Below are 14,464 nucleotides of genomic sequence, written 5' to 3'. Positions count from 1 at the left end.
AATGGGTTTAAAATCAATACTCTACAATAGATGGATTTTCTTTATTTTATTATTATTCGATTAAATACCGTGATGAAATTTAACAAAACACTATCAAATTTTGCAATAATTCATTTTTTATTCGCTCAAATAATTCATTTGGTAATAATCATGATCCAACGAAGTAAGTGAGCTTCCTCGGGCAGCGTCAAAGGGTAGAATATATATTTATTAGGGTGATGAATAACGTGTAAGAGAAAAAAAAGAGTCAAGACCCCGTATAACCAACAAGTAGTTTCTTCTGTTTTTTTCTTTTCTTTTTTTCTTTTTTGTACAACAAAATAACGATTTTCTCTTCTCTTCGATAGAAGTTTCTTATTTATGAATCGCATTATGATATCCTATATATACAATAAAATAGATAATTATTATATCACACATTATGTACAGTTTTAAACATTTGTGATTCACAACAACACTCGTTTCATATTTTCTTCACCACATAATATATGTGTCACTCACATTTTTCATAATTTTTTCCTCATTGGGTATACAGGAAAGTAAAGGAAGGAAAAAAAAAACCATTATGTTGAATGGTTAAGAATCTAGCCCCCAAAATTGTTTTCAGCCCATTTGTTTTCTGCTTTGTCCCTTTCGACCACCCTTTTTCAAAAAATTTGTGTGTCTTTATACAACAAAGTACAAACAATAGGAAATGGTATTCAAGTTTTTGTGCTCATCGTTGTTTTCCTCTTGTTCTTTTTTTTTTTTTTTTCTTTACCTATTCGATGACCTGTTGACCACTTTTCATGGAAAACAAATGCACACGACATACTACAAGGAATGCTAAATACATCTTAAGCTTACTCCTAAACTCGTTAACATAGTAATACATTTATAAATATATACACATCACAAACTTCTCTCGATATTATAATAGTAATAATAATAGTCCACACGCTTGCACTCTTTCCGCTAAACAATTGTTTGGAGCATAGTACATCTAACTAGTATGAAGTGATCGTTAGAGATTATCTGTTTTTTAAAAATCAGATAAATTATGTGATGTATATCGTATGTTTTATGTAACACACTGCTTTTTATATTTTAAATATTTTTCACAGTCTTGCAGCTTGTCTTGCACCATGCGAAACTAGACGAGAAACATTTGTTCATTTAAATTAACCAAGATCGATATTCAAAATTTCGAAAATAATTTCCACACCAACCATATAAATTTCAAACCATTAAGTCAAAACGATTAAACGAAAATTAATTACTTCTAAATTTGACAATGTAGTAAAAACATGTCAATTATTCAAGCATGTAAGAAATTAGAATATATCGGTGGTCGATAATTTATTCAAGGTTCATTTCTCGACGTTCCGTTTGTGGCAGAAGTTTTTCAATTAGCGCATGGTTTACTTACCTGTCTGTGGAGGAAAACATTATGGAGATAAACGGGGGCGAAAACAAAAACAAAAAAAAAAGGGAGGGGGAATCGATAAGCATATATCTCTGGATCACATCATACAAGTTGTACAAAAAGTCGATTAAACCTGTATTATGCCCCTACTTAATGTTGTATTATTATGAATTTCTTGTATCATAAACCAAAGCTTGGACAGATCATCCTTGACACGCATTGGATTATGTTAAGTCGTATCCTTGCTTATATTTACATTATTATTTACATGATGGAACAGAGGCCAGACAATTCATGACCCTTTTCTACTGGGGGTAGAACAGATAATTTTTTACCTTGTAAACTTGGCTTTATCGACGCAGGCCTCAATATTTCAGGTGCAACTGTGTCTGGGGTTTTGGGATTATTCGGTTTGTCTTTTAGTTCGTCTGTTTCCTTTGTGGCGGTGAGCGGCTTTGTTATGTTTATTTTTATACGCGACGGGGCTGCTGGCAGAGCTGCTGGGGCTGATTCCAGCTCAACATTACCATCTATCGAACTTTTCACCGCTGTATGTGTTGTGTCGACCGGTGCTGGCTCATTTACCACAGACTCCTCCACATCTGGTGATAGAAAAAAGTAAAACCTCATTCATTAATCCCATGCATGTGAATAAAAATGATGGTCATATTCAATTGTTGAAAAAACTTAAGCGGACTCACCAGGCTCGGGATCAATAGGTTCAGTCTTCACCTCGACATTGGTGAATATAAATTGCTCCTCCATTCCGTCGTCAATAATTTCTTCCTCGTCAATGGGTTCCTCTTTGATTTTAACATCTGCGAAGTCTGCCGATTCAATTTTGTCGGGTATTTCCTTCTCTCTGAGTTCTTCAACTTCTTTGTCCTCATTTTTGTTAACCATCAGATTATCATTTTCACTTCCCGTTTCGTCGGGGACATGGGCAGGTTTCTCCTCATTCAACTTTTCCTCCTTCTCCTCCTTCTCCTCCTTCTCCTCCTTCTCCTCTTTCTCCTCTATTTCAGGATTTTCGCTTGATGCTTCTGCAGCAGGTTGCTCAGCAGATTCCTCAACCTCTGCTTTCATCTCTGTATCTGCATTCTCTGGTTCTTCTTTCTTTTCTTCCTCAGGCTCAGTAACTGATTCGTCCATCGGAGTGATGGAATCTTCTAAGGATCGCTAAAAAATGCAACGGAATGACTTAGTTGACAGATTGACAGTGATTAAGTAAAAATGATAATACTGATGATGATAATAATCACAGAAAACTTTGATTAAGCGAGAAAGATCATCACAAGACTTATTTAATAACATTTTCGAATTCACATACCGCAAGATGCTTTTCCTATATTGCGAGATGAAAAACGAAAATATATATTTAATTAACAAACAAAAAGTCTACTGAGTTGTTAAACATCTACAATAGAAAGATGATAAAAAAAAATTCAACGATTCTCCCAATCTTGCAACATTTTCCAGGTTTTATTTTTGGCGTTCCGAAAATTCCTTCTACACCAAATTATCATAACCAGAGAATACTTTAAGCGATGATACACATAACTGTATATTTTTCACTGAACAGCAATTGCAATTGAATCGCAGAGCGTTACCTTATGATCCTCAAGGCATAGCGGATGGTAATTTTTCCCTTCGAAATTAATCGCTGGCCTCAAGTGCCATTCCTCCTTTTCCTCGTTATAAAATTGCTCGAAAGCATCATGGCACACCTGACACTGTGTATCCTCATTTCCGACTGTAGGCACACTTGGCTGGACAGTTTCCTGAGGCGCATCGTCCGTGGTGCTGCCTTCGGTTTCTGCAGTTTGTTTTTCAGTCTCAAACCAGCTTTGCGCTATCGGAAACAAAAGGTGATTAAAGATTAACAATTCAAGCCGCGAAAGCAAGTATCAAAATATTTCGTCTCACTAACCTCGGTCCTCCAAATCCTCAATTTCTTCATACTGGATCCAGTCACTGACGTCATAATACCATGGTCGGGAATGCGCTTTTCTTGCGGAGTCCCTTTCACGTCGATTTTGCCGGAAATGCCAGTCCAAGTGATGACTATACCTCGTCGCCAGTTCAGGAGCAAACCGCGCCCCACATGAGCTGCACTGCATTCCACTGTAAAGCGCTGCAGCAATGGCCGGCTGCTTGCTACAAGAGATTATGCGAAACAATAAATAGAAATAGCTTCAACAGTCAAAGATTGCAAAAATGATGGATCGAATTTAAAACATGATTAACAAATGAAATTTTATAGATACTTACACTTTGAGCGTTTCTGGTTTGTCAAATGATACAGGAATGATTTCAGGCTCCTTTTTCTCCTCTTCGTCTGGTTTTTTTTGCTCAGAGAGAAGATTCGGAACTATACCAGTGGCCACTAATCTTTGGAACAACTCGTCCATGTTGAGAGTAGGTGGAAGTGGCGGGGCTGCCGATGTATTTTCAGCCTGCTCTGCTTGGTATGATAAACCAGAAGATGGAGCCATTGCAGAGGGTAATACTGAGGAGAGTATGTCAAGTTGCAAATCTGAAAGAAAAGTAAACGCGATTGTTAACTTGGATATCTAAACGTTTCCTCACATCAATATCCTAACTAACAACTTGACCAAAAATGCTCGTTATGAATGATCAAATTTTAAATACCAGGCTTCGGTGTGGAATTATGGTCTGATCTATCTTGTGAAGCAGACTCATGTTCAACCGAAGGATATGTTTGATGCATCGGAAGGGAATCCAAGTTCGCTTTATTGTCCAAAATAGGTGGCGTTGGTGGAGATTCGATGGGGCTCTCGCCTCGCATTCCAAATAACCTGACATATCCAGCTCGAACGCCTTTTGGCAGAACCGAGAACCTAATGAAGTGTTTCTTGTCCCTAATAACAATAGGTTTGGGAAGTCCACCAAACTCAACTTTGAATGGTCGCCCATTGAGCAGAACAGTTTGTAGAGAGTCGATGAATTCAAGGGTGTTGGGTTTTCCTTCGATTTCAAATCTGCAACGATTTCAGTGGGGATAGTTAGTGTCTTGTTTGTCAACAAATAGAAGTAAGAAAGTGGAAGAAATAAAGAAGGAAACATACATTTGTGGCTTGGCGTCCAAGAACACTGGCACCATGTTTCTGGCGTTGATGATCAGATTGATTTTGGCAATAACTAGATCTGTCCTCTTAATGTATCCAATTTTCACCTGAGGTACAGGTCCTTCCAGCTTGACGCTGACCTTCTTACCGCTAAGAAAGACGGTGATAGGTGGTCCACCAAAATAACACTCGTACCAACAATCGTCAAACCACAATTCCCTTGTCGGAGCGCCTAATTTCACTCTGCAACAGAAAAATTAATCACGTAAAAAAAAATGTAAATCCAGTCTTTTTAAAATGATTTTAATCCGGTTCTAACTACAATTTTTCCCACTGAAAACAAAGCATCCAAGCACTCATTTTACCTGTGAACTTCTCCTTCGTATATGAACTCTTTGTAGCCTTCGTTGAAAGCACAAGTAACGGTATCTTTTTCGTCGATCAAAATTCTCCTAACTCCAGCTTGGAAGCCAATCTCCCTAGGGTCATCCCAGTTCATGAATACAACGCCAGTATCTCCATAGTACCTTATCTCTTTCGGTACTCCGTCAATCTTTATCGACTTCATGGTATCCTTGGCTACTTCAGCAAGTATCTTGGGATCTGGAGGTGGCAATTCTCTGCTGTGAGGTCCCTGATTCTTGAGCAGCACACCTCCAAAGTCGGGGTCATTTTCATTGGGGTCGTACTTCGTGCTGACTGGTGACAAACTCCTGGGTGGCATGTTGGGACTGACATTTGGCCCCGGGACTGCATTGGGATTCGAAAGCATGTTCGGAGGAGGCATCACACCGTTGCTCATCATTATGGAGCTCGGCCCGTTCATGTTGGAGATTGGTATTCCAGGTGGCAGCTGCGAGCTCGGAATACCCATCGGACCGATCGGCCCATTGGGAATCAAGTTTGGCATCATTGGACCATTGGGGCCCAACGGTCCCATCATTCCTGGAAGCATGCGCTGGCTGGGAGCCATGTTCTGATTGAAGCCACCATGGAACTGGTTAAACTCCGGTCTGATCGGTCCGTAGTGTCTCGGGCCTTGCCAAGGGCCAATAGGTCTGTAATCAGGGTTGAAGTGACCTGGAGGCCCAGAAAATGGAACCGCAGAGTGGGCCCAAGAATTCGGAGATTGCCAGGCCTGCTGTCCCTGCCATCTGGCGCTATTGTTCTGACCACGAGACATTTGCGAGTCTTTGTTTGACCTGCCGCCTTCATTGTCGCTGGATGGACTAAACGTCGGTGTCCTGTCCATATCGAGTCCTCCTTTTTCCCAGACAATAGAAGTGCCCTCTTTCTCCTTTCGAAGAGCCGCTCTAAGTTTCTGATCTTCGCTCATCTGCAGTATATCTTGTATCAGGTTGTTGTACTGGATTTTCGTTATTAATCCTTGGTTCAGCTGTTCGGCGGCTTGCTTCATGATTATTTCGATGTTGCTATCATCGGACCTCTCCGGCTTCTCTGGGTCTCTGTTTCGCCTTGACGATCTCGTGTCAGTCTCGTCACTAGAAAGTGTCCTGCGCCTCTCCTTGGGATCGTCCGGTAACTTGCTGTACAGCCTCGGCCTTCCAAGTCTGTCTCTGTCGCGGTCTCTGTCCCGCTTTTCGTCCAGGCTGCTCGTCTTCTCCCTGGGTCCTTTGGGAGTCGGTGCTTTCAACTTAGCCCAACCGTCTTTGCCATCCTCACCAGATATTATTGGCGGTGGAGGTGTAGGGGGACGTCCTGCACTTGGGTGAGTCAGTGTGCGAAGATCGACATCCTCATTTCCGAACAACCTGTCGATCAAAAAACTCCCTTAATTTCTTACATTGCTTACAAAACCGGCATAAAATCGATAGTAAATCGAATCGAAGAAGAAACAGTGAAAATAAGCAAGTATACTTACGCGTCGAACTTCTCAGCTTTTGACTTTTTCAGCGTCGAAGATTCCAAGTGTTCGGAACTTTGTCTTTTATTGGTGCCAACAGTCAATACTCGTAGATCCAAGTCCTCTTCTGTAAAAATTTCTTTTATGGGATATCCTATGCAGCTAAATAGTAAAGTACCCAATAACGAACGACGAGAGTATGGTGCTAAGGCGTTTGGCAATCAACGAGCGTGTATTGGGTATTGTACTATATTTAATAGTGTCAATTCTTTTGAAAACTAAGCGTAACATACCACATTTTGTTTATTTTTTTATCACTTATAATGACGGCTGGAGCTTACCTTCAAGCTCCTTCAGGTATTTAGCCCTTGGGACCCTCCCAATCTTAAGCCTATGGGTCTACATTTGTTTATGTAACACTAAGCATGACCGCTTTAAAAATAATAATTCTCAATACATTGCCAAGTTGTTTATTGTACAGAACTTAAAGCAGAATTTTTATCTCAGAAAGCAATGAAAATGAATGTTACGAAAATAGCGCAAGATAAATCATTGATCGAATTTGAAGCTGGTCTTCAGAATTTTGTAATCTCACGTAGATTGACATCTGTTTACTGTTTGAATATCAACAGATAGTCTTGCAGAAGTAAACTACCAGATTTTAAATAATTCTACACTAGCAGTTTTCATGTAGCTTTCGAAGGTGAAATCAGGACTGGTAAAATGAAAATCAACTAACTACCGATTTAGCATCATTTAAAATATCCCTGAACGAAAAAAGAGATAGTTCCTACACCAATCCTGACTCGCCGTAAACAAAACTATGTCTTATTTAGAATCAGAGTATAAAATGTATCAAGCACAAGTAAATAACAAGTTGCAAGATGTCGTAGAATAATAAACTCACTCTTTTCGATAACACCAACACTGGCAGGAGGCGTAGGAATCGGTAGAGCTGTTCTGAGATCCTCGTCCTTGGTTGTGGGGTTGACAACAGACTCCAAGCAAGGCTGAACGGGAAGCGGAGTAGCAGATGTAACGTCCATCTTCGGACTCAAACTGCCGTCTCTGTTTCGCCTGACGTAATTTCGCTGTCTGGCATTAAGCCCGATTTCTTTGAAAGTTGGCGGATGAGGAGGAGACACTATCAATGAACCTGACTGTTCCTCCTCGGTAAGACCTCCCGAGCTACTCAAGTTGGAGCTAGACTTTGTATCGTTACGTCTTGGTATTCTATAAGAGGGACTTGAACTCCGTTTCCTAGATTTCAAAGAAGTCTTCTTTCTGCTCTTCGGATTTTGGGATGAGGACTGGGTAGGGGATGTGCGGATTGACAGCGAGCTATCCTCGCTGTCTTTCTCGTTCGACTTAGACCTAGCGGGACTATTTTCCCTCTCAACTTTAGGCAGCTTATTCGGCGAGCCCTGAGGTTGTTTTGACCGCGATTTGTTCCCTATCTTTCTATGCGACGACTTCGAGGAAGCGGAGGTCTTTTCACTTGAAGACGAGGCAGACGCTAACTGACGTCCACCACTCGAGTTTTTATCTTTTGATTTCGAATCGGTACCTCCACTTCCTCTGTTACTTCCAGATGATGTCGACGATGCATTGCTGGCATTATTGGTGTTGTTATTATTATTTATGTTGCTGGTATTTGCTAAGGACTGATTTTGAACGACCTTGGAATTACCATTTATGCTGTTTGAGCTGCTACTACTATTACTAGACGACGATCTGGGGTCTTTTTTCTGATTTGTTCGATGCGATACAGCATCTTTGTTTGCGTTACCACTGAAATTTTTATTATTATTGTTGTTATTCAGGATCGTATTATTACCACTACTGTTATTATTAGCATTTATCATCGAGGTATTGGAACTGGCAACATTTGACGGAGGCTTGTTTATAGTGCTAGTCACAGCCTGTTTAGATGTTATCTGCTGTTTTAATTGCTCTGAAAGTACAGTGTTTGTGACGTTATGTGCTGGAGGAGGTGGTAGTGGTGGTGGTGCTAGCGATTGATTATCTAGACGAGAATCCTTCTGGCCAGCCGTTAATCGTAGACGCGGGTCAATGTTTGACGCTACTGATTCTGGAGTGTAGGGAGACGTCAACGGCTTCAGTCGTGGATCTCTAGAAGCTAGCCTAGCCGATGCTACGGCCACGCTGCTCGCCGGCGCAATTCGTGGTCCGTTGTTAGAGCCAGAGTTTTTCAAAAGAGACGCAGCCGCTGCTGGAAACTGAAACGCAACACGAAAAGAAAGACTTTAATCATCGGTACCATTTATCAGTGAAATCCTCTGGTCTAATGATCACATAAATTAATTAAGTACCAAAAATCCACAACAATAAATTAAGTACCTAACTAACACAGTAGAGATAAAAGCAATATGTGCAAACTTTTGAATATTTACCTGTTTAGTCACGTGTTTTGTCGTCTGAACAGGTAAAGTCAGTGGCGCAGATGCGCCAGGCATCGCGTTATCTGTTGCTGTAGCAGACGGTACTGTTATCACAGCCTAAGAAATCGACAAAACAATGAGCACCGTTGCGTCAAATTGATAAACAATATGGAGAGCGCATATGTTGCAGGAAAACTCACCGTTTCGTTTCGAATACTTTCAGCTTGTCTGTTGAGCTGTCGCTGCTGCTGTTCCAGGCTAACCGTAGCCTGCAGTACTTCCAGCTCAAGTTTTTGCTTTTGCAACTCCAAGAGCTCCCTTTGCTTCTTCAATAATTGTTCCCGCATTGTTGCCTCGCCTATCGTTATCGGAGCGCCAGCATTATCTTCGACTGGCGTGGCTGGAGGCTCGATTGCCGGCGGAGGTTGAGGCTGGTAAAATAGAAGAATAGAAACGTCAGTAGCGAGTGAGTTTGATTTTACCATGAAAATGTTTGTTCTTATTTCTGGCAAGACATTCCATCTTCTTACCAGTGACAGGAATCTGGGATTTAGGTATATAGATCCTGACGATACGGACGAAAGGGAAGACGATGAGATTATAGGCCATGCTGGATCGATGTTGTGCACTCGGACGTCCAGGGAGAACAGCTTCTTCGCTGGGAAAACCTCGTTCCAAGTCTGTCGTAGCTTCCACATACTAGCCCGTGTACTTTCGTCCACCTAATAGGGATGCAGTAAAAATAAGTTGAACAAGTCTCTGGTGAAATGAAACTGTTGCAAATCTAGACACATGTTACACATCAGTATTTTACTCAACATTCAGATACATTACATACGTACATGAATTTGATGCAATTGTGAAATTCAATTTGAATTGGCTAATTTGGAAAAATTGTTTCCTTTATCCATTTCATGTTAAAAATTCAGTTATTTGTTCCTTGATTTCGAGTCTCTTTGAATAGCATACATTGAAATATAATACAAGTACAAAGTCATTTTCTTGTAAGGTATCGACGCATTTAATGTGTTGAGCTATCAGCTCGTTTGTAACAGTCTGATTGTCTGGTTGAGATAAGTAAATAGCTTGAAAGTTGTTAGAAAGAAATAATTCTTCTGTGTACATCTAAATGATAATTAACAATGTGTAATTAGATTAGTAATTTTTTGAAGCGATTTAACAAATGAATTACCTTCTCGAAAACACCACAAAATAGGTTGACAATATTTTGGGTGAAGAGGCTTGTGTAATCTCCGTTAACGTTCTTGACGATCGAATCGATGAGGTATAGAACGGGAAGTTTGATGTCGCTTCTGACCTGGTAAAACACAATAACAGACTATCCCACTTGTATGGTACTCAATCCACTCGGTTTCAAATTTTGGCCACCGCATGCCATCACCAGCCGACCACCAAACATATGGACCTTCTTTAATGGATCTTCTTTTGGTACGCATCCCAAACCACTACTGTCAACTTATAATTATTGCTGCATACTATACCTAGGATTAATTAGTTGCTAATAACAACTTATGCAACCAGAAAACGATACCTTGGAGATAAATTTAACATGCCGAGGCAGCGATTATCCAATCAAACTACATGTAAAATGAATACTTAGAGAATCTGTCTATAGAATTTGATTCATGAAGAAAGTAGATGAGTAGACTATTGAAACCGATGAGAATCGTGTTGAAGATATAAGTGATTTTTGAAAACTGCTATAAGTAAAGAGCTAAATCTTTGAAATGTATTGGAAAAATCTTGCAACATTTCTCTTGCCTTTAATACATGTTTGAAGAAATCGATCAATTAAATTATATAATATTCAAGGTCGAGAGATAAGTGTAAAAACATCATTAGTTGGTAAATAAGATTTGATCAAATAGCACATATTAGATCATCTGTTGTCAAATAAAGTATTTGCATAACATCACTAGTAGTTTTGTGCACTTCGTTGAAATGTTAATAGGACCGGGCCAAAGAAAATAAAAATAATGAGTAAGCAGTGGTATTTGTGTTTTTTCTGTTTTATACTTTTCATTTTTAATATTGCATTGTGTCGTTCAATCATCATCATCAATTTTATTCAATCGAAGTAATACAGTACATATATTTTAAGATAGTGGGGGAGAAAAAAAGAGATAACTTTCGAGAACGAAGCAAATTGAAATTGAATATTAGAATGCAGAACGACCAATTGACAAATTATTTATAAACGTTTATCGTTAGGGTAAAATTTTTAGAGAAAAAAACGAATAAAAAGAAAACCCAGTGCTCAAAATGAGTGAAAAAATTGAGTTTCGGAGATGGTAGCGTAAGAATATACACTGTCCTTGTTCTCTTCATTTGCTAAACCTAAATATTGCTATTTCTTCTAACAAAAATATTAAGGTCCATTTGAAAGAAAAAAAAAAAAAAGAAAAAAAAAGTGAATGGGATACATTTATTATACTGCAGCTTGCATACAAAAATTCAATCGATTTTTATACATACTCTGATAAAATATTGCAAATGTGTTATTTGAAGCTCTACAATTATTGTGTTGTAGACTTACAACTCGTTGTATTTCTGTGTGTCCTCATTTCTATAATATGAAATTTATTGATCAAGTTCTATGAGATACATGTTGAGAAGTTGAGGGAAAAAGGAGACTCTTATAATACTCTAGTGATTTTTCATATGAAATCAAAAGAAGAATGCATAAAGTAAAACTTAAAAAAAAAAAAAAATCAAGTAAAAACCAAACGCACAAAATATAGAAAATAGAAACTTAAAAATCTGTTACCCCAGCGAACGAATGCATGTACACGCATCGTTACAGTTCCAAGCAAAGGTCACCAGAAATTAACCACACAATTTTTTGTTGCTACTTGAAAAATGTTGCTATTATTCTGCTTTTCTTTTTTCTTTATCTTCTTTTTCTTTTTCATCACATGATATTAATAATAATATTATAATACTAATAATAATAATCGTATCGTAAATATGGTTACAAATTTATTTGCTCTTTATCATATATCAGAATATAGTGTATGTACAAAGGAACGGTCGTTTTACTAGCTTTGGGAAATTTTTTTTTTTAAATAATCGATCAATACTTTGAGATATATTTGTGTTTCGAAATATTTATATATATATGTATGTTTGTGTATGGATAAAATGTATTCGGTTGTACGTTGAAAAGTAAATTTAAGTCGGTTAGGAAGGGGGGGTGGCAAGATAAAAAATATATATATGTACAAAAATGAAAAAAAACGAATGCACAGTAATAAATGGAATAAAAATTTGTACATTATTTCTACACACTTGGCAGCATTATTTATGTCATTATATATGATGATAATATAATAATGAGTTATTACAGACAGAACTAGAAGAGAAAAAATAATGGTAAAATTAATGCGTAATAGATGAAATTCTTATCCTTGAAAAGAGATCGAAAGACGGTGCGTAAAAGTACTTAACTCTGAGCAAAATCGTGAGATTTTAGTGTTCCTTTAAACTAAGAAACAATCGGATGGCGGTATGATCGCAATGTACAATAATATCACTCTTACAATGCTACTTCCTGCGATAAAAAGCCACTTTCTAATTCATCTACGCTGGATGAAAAAAGGAGTATTGTGATTACTTCTATTCTTTTGATGATTAAATTTTCTCATTAGCAGCAAGCAACCTTTCGTGTATATTCTATAGTTTTTTTTCCCTATTACAACATATAGGTATCTAAAGTATGTTTTAGTTGGTGCGATTAAATTCAATAACTTGGAACAAGGAATTAAGTAAATTAGACTCAATTACAATCTATGCACATCCAATTACTGTTCCTTTCAATTTCATTTTACCGATAAAAAAGAGTTGCTCTATCTATGGAAATATTTGTCAGTATGCTGGTATAGCATGCAGTGCCAAAAAATGCGCCAAACAGTGTATACTAGTTTGAGTTAATTTTTTTTTTTATTATTACGTAAGTAATCAGCCACATAATTATACAGGGTGTTTGTACGAGGCAAAGAGGCAAGTGGGATATAAAATTCCTTTAATGAAATAATAATGCATCACATTGATTGAAGAGGAAACCATTCTGCGATCACAAATAAAATACAAGTTATTTGGAGAGATCAGTAGAAAAAAAACCAAGAGGAAAAATCATACAAACAAACAAAAGAAAAAAGGCAAAGACTGTACAAGGTTCCTCATCCTCACATATACCATCTAAATATAAGAAAAAAAAAATGCCTCAATGCCTGCACACACATTTCTGATCAATACAAAAATTTTGTTTCAGCTTAGGGAATGAAAAAAAAAGTTGAAAAAAAAAATTTGACCTGAGCTTTGAGACAAGTTTTTTGTGCTTTGGACATTTTAACTACAATAATAAGTAACCTTTTGCAGGTGGTTCTCGACGACTTTGACGATAGCTGGTGCATGTTCGACGTTATCTTCTGCCAGCATTGTCAGCATGTTGATCAATGGTTTACTGTTGAATGTTAGGTCGGATAGCGACGAGATATACTCGTCGGCTATCACCTGAGACCTGGGAGTCGACATCGCAAACCAATCCCTCTGTCCACCTCTTCAGACAGTTTAAAAATGCTGGAATCGACCAACTCGATGTCTTCAGTTCTTACCGATGTAACACGTTCATTTCACACTGTTTCACAAACAAGATAGTGATGTTATTATCACTTTTATCTTAGTTACAGTCTTTGCAAAAAAGGTACTTCGTTAATTTTTTTTCCACTGGCGTTTTACTTTGCACAAAAGCGAAATATGCGCTTCATTTGCTCGAATAAGTTACCAGTAATAGAAAGCATTAATGACAGAGAAAATGTAACAAAGAAGATAATTGATTAACAAATTTACGTTGAAACGGGAGCAGAGTTGCGGTTGGTACGGAGAATTTTTCCCGCAAACGATGACGATGCCTCATGAAGAAGAATTATTAACGACACAGGTATGCGTTAGACGCAGAAAGGACAAGCTTGTGTAAATAAAATTTTCTGATAGCAAGGTACATGTTTTGCATGCAAATAATACGTGGGATTGACGCGTATGTGTTATTGAGAAAACGGTATTGTGTTTAGCTAGTGACGAAACAGCGCGGCGTTGCGGTATTTTCATCGACCGATAAATTTTTCATTGGTATTATTTTTCCGACTCTTGAAAATTGAAAATGATGTAAAACGTTTCTGAAATTACGCGTATGAAAACAATAAGCAATTGAAAATTCGGCGAGGCACGTAACAGTTATGATGTAGGTGAATTGATTAACAGATATCTCCGATTTATGGTTCTCACGCTGCTGGTCTTTCTCTCAACATACACCGCCGTTCGCCGTTCTACAGTCAGGGATAGATAACACGCACAACATACTTTCTAATTTGATCGAAAGTTCAATCACCGATAAATCAGATCGAAAAAACGTCTAGAGGACGATACTTCTATGTAAAAGCGATTATAATTACCTTATAGATACATTTCTAGGCACAGTTACACATCCTAAGCACTACTAATACCGTTTATTTTATTTATAACAGATCACTCGTACAACAAGTCTCCTCGCACGAATGAAGTATTCACGTAAAATGGCTACTCTACCCCCGCATAGTTCGTTAATCATGCACGAATAAAAGGAGACTTCTGATTGGCCGAGACTGCAGTCAGCCTCCTTACGCGTCACCCGCTGACCAATCAAAAA

The 14,464-nt window shown here is 38.2% G+C and overlaps 1 protein-coding gene across 2 annotated transcripts; it reads right to left on the bottom strand.

Moving 5' to 3' along the window:
• Positions 1-98: 98 nt before the first annotated feature.
• LOC124180909 lies at positions 99-14,371 on the bottom strand. Of its 2 annotated transcripts, XM_046566825.1 has the most exons (17): positions 14,232-14,371; positions 13,150-13,417; positions 9,953-10,078; positions 9,291-9,482; positions 8,961-9,191; positions 8,773-8,877; positions 7,266-8,598; positions 6,377-6,485; positions 4,860-6,266; positions 4,495-4,737; positions 4,058-4,407; positions 3,677-3,941; positions 3,336-3,562; positions 3,016-3,257; positions 2,736-2,750; positions 2,107-2,584; positions 99-2,007 (listed from the first exon to the last, which is right to left on the bottom strand). In XM_046566825.1, the coding sequence occupies exons 2-17, from the start codon at positions 13,312-13,314 to the stop codon at positions 1,670-1,672; spliced, it is 5,826 nt and encodes a 1,941-aa protein (XP_046422781.1). In that variant the 5' UTR covers positions 13,315-13,417; positions 14,232-14,371; the 3' UTR covers positions 99-1,669. The 2 variants fall into 2 exon arrangements, with proteins under 2 accessions (XP_046422781.1, XP_046422783.1); XM_046566827.1 differs by lacking the exon at positions 2,736-2,750.
• Positions 14,372-14,464: the final 93 nt, after the last annotated feature.

This window comes from Neodiprion fabricii, chromosome 4 (genome assembly GCF_021155785.1).
Source record: "Neodiprion fabricii isolate iyNeoFabr1 chromosome 4, iyNeoFabr1.1, whole genome shotgun sequence".
NCBI classification, from domain to species: domain Eukaryota; kingdom Metazoa; phylum Arthropoda; class Insecta; order Hymenoptera; family Diprionidae; genus Neodiprion; species Neodiprion fabricii.
Note: the sequence above shows the minus strand (reverse complement) of the source record. Positions and strands in the feature narration are given on the sequence as shown.